At 46.3% G+C, this 10194-nt stretch overlaps 1 protein-coding gene across 1 annotated transcript; it reads left to right on the top strand.

The window, feature by feature from the left end:
* Window positions 1–246: 246 nt before the first annotated feature.
* On the top strand, window positions 247–9991 carry cUnh2orf42 (chromosome Un C2orf42 homolog). Its single transcript, XM_083929856.1, has 8 exons — window positions 247–340; window positions 2496–3655; window positions 3848–3967; window positions 5008–5112; window positions 6762–6869; window positions 8016–8116; window positions 9187–9349; window positions 9600–9991. Exons 1-8 carry the CDS (start codon window positions 273–275, stop codon window positions 9833–9835), a joined length of 2061 nt encoding a protein of 686 aa, XP_083785982.1. The 5' UTR covers window positions 247–272; the 3' UTR covers window positions 9836–9991.
* The last annotated feature ends 203 nt before the right edge of the window (window positions 9992–10194 follow it).

The following is a 10194-nucleotide window of genomic DNA, read 5'->3' as shown; positions in this document are numbered from 1 at the left end:
AGATAAAATAAATTAAGTGATTAAATAATATTTTTCTTAAAAATAAATAAACAGTACATAAATAAAAAAACTGTTTATCTGTTTATCTAAAAATTTAATTCAAATCAAACAAGAAAACACCTTTTTTCTTTCCACCAAGGCGCATGAACGACACTTCCCGTGATGCACCGCTCCCAGAGATGCCGCCCCGCTCACTTCCGCCCACGTGATCGTCTCCGGCCAATGGGGAGTGTCGTTACAGGCGCAATGCGGCTGTCGGGATGTAAGGAGGAATGGCGACGGTCGAGCCGTTTTGGAGGCCAGAGAGAGCCGAGTTTGACCAAACAGGAGCCGAACACAGGTAATTTAAACCCCCGCTGTCACTCACACACACCGGCGGGGTGTGTGTTGTGTTGTGAGCAGCATTTTAACACGACACACACACATTTAAAGCATTTAACTGCCGCACTTTACTCAATTGTTTAGCAAAACTTAAAAAAAAAGCCATGGGATTTTTAAATAAAGTTTAATATTGTTTTAATTTTGTGTAAAAAGGGGACCATTCATTATGATTTAATCATTTAAAACGCACTAATTAACACTATTACATGGGTGTCAATTTATACTATACTGCCGTGCTCAAGGGCGTAGGTTTGGTGTCAGTGTAACCGGGGTATCTGGGGTGTGTCACCCCTATTTTTCCTGTATTCTTGGTCATTTTTATGCAATATTATGTGACTTTTCTGCATTAATTTACGATGCAAATGAAGTTATTTATGCAAAGGGATTCACTATTATTATTATTTAAAGGTTGAATATGTTGAATCTTTATTAAAAGATAAATTAAGAATAATAATAACGCACCCACGGGGCGTTTTGAGGTGTACAACATGAAAGTATCCATAAAAAAATGTATATTTAGTCTGAATGAATATTAAACAATGACTTTCTGTCCCGTTCTGTTTACATTGGGCTGTTCATTTTGACTTAACACCCTTTCAAAATAAGATTTCCGGGTCCAAACACCCCGCTGGACCAAAACCGACAACACTGGTAGAACATGTGAACAATTACGATCACCTCTTTCTTCAGTGAGACATCTTTTTCATCGATAAGAAAGAGATAAAATGACAATTACATTATTTTTAAAGAAAACAAAGAAATACGAGGCTCGGACCCAGAACTCGTATTTTCTAAAGGGCGTTACGTCCTGACTTAACAGCTGGATAGCGGCATTGTGAGTTGCCAGGGTTGCCTGTTGTTAGGCGCAGCTACTGTGGGCCGGAGCCGGGTGAAATGGTTATTTGTCCCAGCAGCTGAGTGGCCGGAGACGGGCAATACACAGTAGGCGAAGCATTAAAGCGATAGTGCGTAACTTCTACTTATCCGTAAATATCTCATGGTATTTTTCAGTATTTGCTGGGAGGAGGCCTCGGAGGAAGACCCAGGACCAGGTGGAGAGATTAGATCTCCACACTGGCCTGGGAACGCCTCAGGATCCCCCAGTTAGAGCTGGTTAATGTGGCCCGGGAAAGGGAAGTTTGGGGTCCCCTGCTAAAGCTGCTGCTCCTGCGACCCGACCCCGGATAAGAGGCTGAAGATGAGATGAGATGCTCTTTTTGTATTTGGTGTAGCAACATTCCCGCGCAGGTACACAGCACTCCTTTTCTCACTGTGAGGGAGTATCTTACATTCTTAGTGTCTAATAATAATAATAATAATAATAATAATAATAATAATAGATTGTCTAACATTTTGTTTTGACTTTAACGACCAGCTACAGGACACCGACGGACAAAAAGCAAATTATGACTACCACTAACATGTCAGCAACAAATGAATAATGTTCAGCTGGCTATACGGTGGTGTGGTGGTTGGCACTGTCTCCTCACAGTGAGAAGGTCCCTGGTTCAAATCCAGGCTGGGGCCCTTCTGTGTGGAGTTTGCGTGTTGTCTGCGTGGGTTTTCTCCGGGTTCTCCGGTTTCCTCCCACAGCCCAAAGACGTGCAGGTGTTCGGTTCATTGATGACTCTAAATCACCCGTAGGTGTGAATGGTTGTCTGTCTCTGTTCGTCTCTATGTGTCCTGTGATAGACTGGCGTCCTGTCCAGGGTGGACCCCGCCTCACGCCCGATGTCAGCTGGGATCAGCACCAGCCCCCCCACGACCCCGACAGGGACAAGCGGTTGAAGATGAATGATACACTAACTTTCTGTTTCTATTGTGGTGTTTGAAGAAGAGCTCGTTGCTGTTTATTCCAGTTCTTTCTTATTCAGCTGTTGCTCAGAGGGATCTTTGTCTGTGTTGTGCTTGAACCAGCGTTTTGTTTTCCACACACAAAACGAACCCTTCATGCGAAACAACATTCATTTGTAAAGAGGACTTGTACGACCTGAAAGCGTTAGAGACCATTTAAACATATAAACAGTAGTCCTCTCAGACATGGGGCTAAGCTTTGTGGCAGGCGGCATCAAACTCCTTTCTGTAATCTCCTTTCTTTTCCCGTCTTCCTCCAGGTTTGAATCCCTTCACTTCCCACTAAACGCCAAAATCCCCAAAATGGAAAGTGAAGTATCCGTGACCTCCACGTCCTCCGCTCCCCAGCCTTCGACTGCTCAGGTGAACCTGGCAGCGAAGCAGAGGGACGTCAGAAAGACGACCTCCACAACTCCCGCCTTCCTCTCCAACTTGGGGAGGGCCACCCTGCGGGGGATCCGCAAGTGTCCGCAGTGTGGCGTCTACAACGGCACCCGCGGGCTCAGCTGCAAGAACAAAGCCTGCGGCATCTCCCTCAGGAACCCCTCTGCTTCGTCGTCTGCGGCAGACAGGAATGGCAAGAAGAGCGCGGTGGAGGTGGTGAAAGTGATAATAGACAGTGAGGAGCGAGCGGGGAAAGAGCGTGAGGGTGGAGGAGGAGGAGAAGTCCTGGGTGGAGGAGTGCAGGTGTTCTCTGTGTGTCACAGAGGAAGAGGGGCCACAGCGACGCAGTTGGGCTTCGTCGAACTCGTCCTCACTGATACGGCGATAGCGACGGGGGACGGCACCACGCTGCTGACCCGCATCAACCTGGGCCGCTGCTTTTTGCCGTCTTGCCGGCAGGGTCAAAGGTCAAATCAGGGCGAGTCGGAATCAGAGGTGGCTAGTTCCAAACCGTCCTCCGACAGCGTGTGCATCCACATCAAGCAAGCCATAGAGTGCCTGAGCCGCGCGACGCCGCTGACCTTAAAGAGCTCCGTCCTGGAGGGTCTGCAGGCCTCCATTCAAGCCAGGGAGGAGCTGTGGAGGCTGGCCACAGATTTCCCCGGCCCGCTGGTGCAGCGCGTCGCAAAAGACACCCTGGTGGTGAAGTGCCACACGGATTCCCAGCATCCTCTGGGGCTGCTGCATCTCACTGTGGGCGCAGGTGGACTCTCTGAGGTTTTAAAGAGCGAGAGAAGGGGCAGAGAGCAGCAGCAGCAGCACGCCGTCTTTCACTGTGCCTGTCAGGTCAGCAGCCGCGGCAGCAGCAGAAGAGGGAAACCTGGTGCTGACGGAGGATCCGCCAACTCCTATCCTCCACCTCCCGGCTCCGTGACGCCACAACCCTGCCTTCACTTCTATGCCTGCGTGTGGGCCTTTGCGAGCGATGAGAAGCTGGCGTCAGAGTTTGCTGCTTTCATCAACTTCACCCCCAGTGGTACAGTAGCTGTGGTTTTCTATCAGTTTCAACCGATTTAAGGGAATATCTGTGTGCGTTCCTCTGTAGATTGAGCATTTTTATACTTGCACAGTGTTGATATAGCACAGGGGTCGGCGACCTTTTTGATATAAAGTGCCATTTTCAATGACCTGCTGCTAATAATCACTTTCTCCTCGTTCTTCCTTGCAGCGGTGCAGCAAAACGCCACCAGTAGAGCCCTCAGCCCCTGTGAGAAGCCTCTGCAACAGGCCGAACCCGTCATCACTCATCCCAGAACAAAGAGACTCCGCCTGGATGAATCTCTCTCTGGTGGTTTCATCGTAACACCTCCTGACATATGCACTCGTTATCACTCGTTAATGCAGGAGGATTCTCCAAAGCACGCGTGTCTGATAGCGTACTCACACTGTCCTTTTGGCCGGGGCCAAAACCGTTTTTTCAGCTAAAGCCTAGTACCTTTAAGCGCACGTGTACGAGCACGAGCACGAGCCCTACAGCGGTAGCGGTTTGTGCGCCTGTTCGGACATAGTAAATAGAAGGAGGGACCATGCGCGGACATTTAACAACAACAACAACGGCGGTGAAAGGTTCACGTTGGTGTGATGCGGAGGTGGAGTGTTTACTGCAGATTTGGTCGATGAAAATATTCAAAAACAGTCGACAAGACGCACAAAAACTCCGAGGTCTATGGAAAGATTTGTAAACAAAGCCACACACACACGATCAATGTTTGTGACATGTTACGGCGTGATGGCGTATGGGCAGCAAGAAGAATGGGCCGGCCCGGGCAGTGTGAGTACAAACGGGGCTGGGGCGGCCGGGTCGCGGTCCGGAAGGACAGTGTGAGTGCGCTCTGAATCTCCCTCTGTCCTCCCCTCTCTCTCTCTCTCTCTATCATTCTCTTCCTCACCCTGTCGTTCTGTAACTTCCCGCCTCTGTGTAGCCCCCTCAGTGGCCTCTGTGTCTGGGGGCGGGGAAGGAGGGAGCGTCAGCCTCCGTTCTGAGGAAAGCTGGTCAGAGGAGAGCCCCAGGTGCTGCCTGACTGTCTGCTCTCCCCTCCCTGCCCTCTTTCATCTCCCTGCTGCCTAAACCTTTGTCTGTTAGAGAGCCTTACATCGTCTTAGACATCTGTCTCTATCTTTATCATCCCTCCGTCTAATCCCGCCGCACTAATCCTCATCCACTGATGAAAAGAACAGGGTCGCACTGAAGCGGAGCATATTTTAACATTTCATTTGGAGACGTTTCCAAGGACCTTTTTTTAGATTAACAGACCAAACAAGAAACAAAAAGACTGTAATGAATTGAGCGTTCGTTGATCTTCTAATCTGTGTGTGTTTGTGTCTCAGGGAGTACGCAGGCTGTGGATGAGCGCACGGTAACCACGGGCTTCCAGCAGTGGCTGGCCAGCGTCACAGAGATGATCCACCAGACAATGCACTACCAGTTTGATGGTAAAGAGGACGTTTATTCAGTACAGTTGAGAGATCATTTCAACATATATCAAGTTTAACTAGTGTGAAAGAAATTCTCTGGAGTCCTCAGTGTTTCTCAAATCATGTCTTTACTAAAAACTGCACGCATACAGGAGAGAGTCTACCCAACCAGGTCTCAAATGATCTCTGCCTGTCTCCAAATCTCTTCAGCAGATATACACTCACATCAAAGCATCTTACAAACACAAAGACATCAAAGTCACAAAAACACCCGACCCAGTGTTTATGACCCCAGTGGATGTTATCAGTGTTTTACGACCACCGAATGTCACCATTTGCAAACCCCCTGTGACTCCTATCCACAATCCTCCTATGGGATTTACATCATAGATAAATAAAGAGTTACAAGTTACAGTTAGGTCAATCTTTGGTTATTTCTCACATTAGCTACAAAATCCACCAGCCAGCACCTCTAAAGCTAAACTCAACGTCCACAGATAGAAACACAGACCAACCCGAATGATCCTTTGACTGAAGTCAAATATAAGAATAACACATGCCGTATTTTCCGCACTATAAGGTGCACCACATTATAAGGCGCACCTTCAGTGAACGTCTTATTTTGAAACTTTTTTCATATATAAGGCGCACCGCATTATCAGGCGCATAGAACAGACGCTACAGTTGAGGCTGAGGTTACGTTCTGCATCCATTAGATGGAGCTGCGCTAAAGGGAACGTCAACAACACAGTCAGGGGAGGTCGTCTTGTTGCTTCCTCCACTTCGGCACCATTGATTGGTTCATGTTCAACTCTCTGGCTGCTGCTCTATTCCCGTGTTCTACTGCGTGACTAGTGGCCTTGAGTTGAAACTCTGCGTCGTAAGCGTGTCTCTTAACAGGAGCCATTTTGGGCTCTTTACACAAACACACACATGGAAATGAAACGGCACGCTTCACGCAGTCGTATATCTCAACATGCACCGCGCGTTACTTCTTCTACGGGGGAAAATAGAGTCGACGGCTGCTCACCGTAGTTGGAGACCTGTTGTGGCTCATTATTGGTTCATATATAAGGAGCACTGGATTATAAGGCGCACTGTCAGCTTTTGAGACATTTGAAGGTTTTTAGATGCAACTCATAGTGCGGGAAATACGGTAAACTTTGTAATGACATGTCTTTATTACTAATTAATAGCTTTACTTAGACTTTATACATATAGAGTGATCCATAAGTAACAACGAATGCTGTTAAAAGGCTGTTTAGCAGGCGCATATGCAAAGTTAATTTATTAAAAATACTGCATAATGGAGGAATCTTCAGGAATAATGCCTCATAGATCCACATTAAGACCAACTTCAGGGTGTTTGTTCCCTTTGGACAGAGCCAGGCTAGCTGTTTATGCTAAGCTACGCGAAGAAGTTGCTGTCTGGAAGCGACCGTACGGACACAAGTGGCATCAGTCTCCTCACCCAACTCTAGGAAACACAGAAAATACGTTTATTTCCATAAGTTTCCTTTAATAAATGAGGAGGAAAAAAAGGATGTATCACAATCTGGCAACCCGTACATGTCAACAATCGTCAGTACTGCGACATAAAGCATTATTTAATATTCTATTAGGCTCAAACCCTGTTGATCTCAGTAAAAATGTGTTTTTTTCATCAGGGAAACCGCCTCCTCTGGTGTACCACATCTCTCAGGAGTTCTTCAACGCTCTTCAACACCGTCTGTCGCTCGGCTCCAAAAAGAGGAGGCTGCCGAACTTTACAACAGGTGCAACAACATCATTTACTTTAATATATCAATTACAAACCATTCATTAGGTAATTCAGGGGCCTCCAGGCTACCGTTTGTTTGGGCCCCCCACGTCAGTAATCAGCTTTATCACAAAAAACCTGCTAGAACAGAAAAAGAGTTCGCAACCTTGAAAAATCCTGTCACTTTAGGAATTTTCTTTAATAGATCTGGGTCCCGTTGTTCGTTCAGTCGCTGTGCTTTTTCTTTTTAGATCTCCGCTTTCACGTTTGCTTTCTGACATTTTGCCGCTATCCTGTTTACAGCTAGGCTAATGTCTCTGTGAGGCTGTACTGAAGCTAAATGCTAATGTCAACATGCTATTAAGCTAACAATAACAGTCAGTGCATTTACATGCAGTTTAAAAAACAGATTATAATCGGGTTAAGGGCGTACTCTGGTTTTTCAAACACCATGTAAACGCCGGGTAAACGCCGTGTAAACGCCGTACCCCGGGTAAAATCGGAGTTCTGTTTCCCCGGGTAACAGACCTCCGGAGTTCTCTGGCATGTAAACGATTTACCTGGATTATTATCGTGTTTCTCGTCTGCGCATGTGCCGGGGTTAGATCTTAGTTCTCCCCCTCTCTCTAAGGGAGACTCCAGCCCCCCTCCTGAGAAAACCCATATAGACTAAAATATTCTTCAACCACTTTCATTCATTTATTCATTTATGTCAGGCAGCATTCACTACAATAGCATTTGCACAGAAAACAGCAACATTTGAAAGCAATTTGTGCCTGAAAAGCAGTGGGAAGAAGAATAAACCCTTATGAATACCCCACCCCTTTCTCTGAAGACACTGTAGAGAGATGCAAACTCCTCCAGCGAGCCCTTGTTCCTCTTGTTCCTCTCGTTCCACCTCCTCTGCTTATCACACACTTGTGTCCCTGGAAATCTGGAGCTCGGCGTGTTTGTGCCACATCCCACCCAGATATCTCAGAACGTAACTGCGTACATCTACTGAAGTACTTTACTTAAATACAGTTGTGAGGGAAGTATTTGAGAACATTGCATTTATCTGACAACTGTAATTACTTGTTCCACCACAGGCTGTAGAAGAAACAAATATGAACTCTCTCTCTCTCTCTCTCTCTGTGTGTGTGTCTGTCTGTGTGGACGTCAGCGTTTGAGAGAAACGACGGACTTCCTCTGGGCTCTTTCTCCAAGTACACCTGGCACATCACCAACCTCATGCAGGTCAAACGCATCTTTGACACCTCCGAGGTAAAAACGCTCTCCGTCTCTAATTTTCTTTACACGCAGAGATCAGGTTACAGGCATTTAATGCAATATAAACATGATCAAATGGCATGAAAGGGGGGAAATAGAAAGGAACAAGGGGCATTTCCTAAAAGTTTACCTAGACATAAGAATAGTAATGTTTTTAAACGTGTCATATAGTACAAACACCATAGCTGTGCTTCTACTGTACGATTTTCCAAATTTTGTTGTGTGAAGTCAGCATGTGAGCATTGGTGGTTCAGTGGTAGAATTCTCGCCTGCCACGCGGGAGGCCCGGGTTCGATTCCCGGCCAATGCAACATGCTTTTTGGGTACATTTATTCCCGGCCAGATAAAAACTTGCCTCTTGTTGCATACATACAGTACATTTCATTGAGATAACAGTATTATGAAGCAATGCATGCTTAGAAAAGAGGCCAACGTATTATTTAGAGATACATTTTAATATTAATAATTGAATTTCAAAAACATTGCAAATGTAAAGCTTTGACAAAAGGAAAAACTCATTAATGACTCATCAGAACGACAGATGGGACCTATCCGATCCAGTCTGCATCTCTAATCCGAACTCCCCATCAGCGTCTCCAGCCGACGCTCGGATCAAAGTCACTGCGCCAAACTTTTAAAGAGCGGTGACGCGGACGCTACGTTGCTTCTGAGGGGAACTATTTTCTACAGCGATGACGCCATCAGTGCGACACACAACAAATCACCGCTTTAGTGCGTTTGCTACCGTCATAACTTATGATTTTATAACTACTACAGTGTTTTGCTGTATCATGCATCATTTCTTGCACGAGCACGACCATCGAGACAAACATTCACCCTCCCCGTGGCGTGGAGCCCTCCAAAGTTAAGACGCTAGGGAAATGTTTTAGTTGGGTTTCTCTTCCTTCCCTATTTTTGTTCTTCTCACTTTAACAGTTTCAGGGTGATTTCTCTCCAAACCTCTGATCTCTTACAGTTTCCAGAAGATAAGAGTCGATGAAAGCGTTGATACATTAACACTTACACCTCTTTATCTCCCTCCACCTCGCTGTCGCTCCAACCAGGTGCCTCTGGAGCTCTTTCAGAGTTTTGTGAAGAACATCGACGGCTCTTACTCACGCTATCGCTGCCCCGACCCTCCGCCTGAACCAGAGCTCCCAGAGGGATACCGGACGGACCGGCCGCAGGCTATACGACCGATGGAGCTCCGCACCTTCCTCAAAGTCGGTGAGTGACTGAGAATCAACTTTACTGGCAAGTATGGAAACAGATTACATACCAGGAATTTGACCTGGTGATTTTGTGCATAGGTACAAATATACACATAAAAACAGAGAAAGAATACACAGAATTTAACAATAACTGAATAAAGAGAAGACATTAAAAGGTCATAGGTATAGAATATAAGATATAAAATAAGCACAGAGATGTCAGCTGTGTATTTGACATTATTATTATTATTGTCGTATTTCTGCAGGACCAGCAGATCAGAAGGAGACCAGTCCGTTTGTGATCGAGTGGATCCCGGGCGTTCTCCCTCGGTGTCAGATGGGAGAACTCAGGATCAGCTTTGAGTTTGGCCACCAGCTGAGCGGGCAGCCGGAGAACTGCGAGACGACGGGCGCGGCGGAAAAAGGAGGCCGCAACAAGTCCGACTCGAACCAATCCAAACACACACAGACCAGTGTCAACACCCGCAATAATCCATATTAACTGCCTCTCTGGGACGACAGATATGGATTAATGTGACACGCAGTACGTGACTTACTCCGTATACATCCATGTTATATTATGCAAGGTATGGATAATCAATTGCCACATGAATTACACAGTATAATATCGATCAGCAGTATTTGTAGGGAGCTATTGCGTGGCCACATTCACCGTGTTTCGATTGCTTACTTTTCCTGAAGGTGTGGAAATATGAACGTTTGTTAACGAATGTCAAAGAATGATTTTTGATCTGTTGTGCAACCATAAAGACAATAAAACCTATCTAATTATGGTGTATTGGTTAGCACTGTCGCCTCACAGCGAGAAGGTTCCAGGTTTGAATCCCGGCCTGGACCTTT

This window comes from Echiichthys vipera (genome assembly GCF_963691815.1).
Source record: "Echiichthys vipera genome assembly, chromosome: 16".
Lineage (NCBI taxonomy): Eukaryota > Metazoa > Chordata > Actinopteri > Perciformes > Trachinidae > Echiichthys > Echiichthys vipera.
The sequence above is the reverse complement of the archived record's forward strand: the minus strand, read 5'-3'. Positions and strand labels throughout refer to the sequence as shown.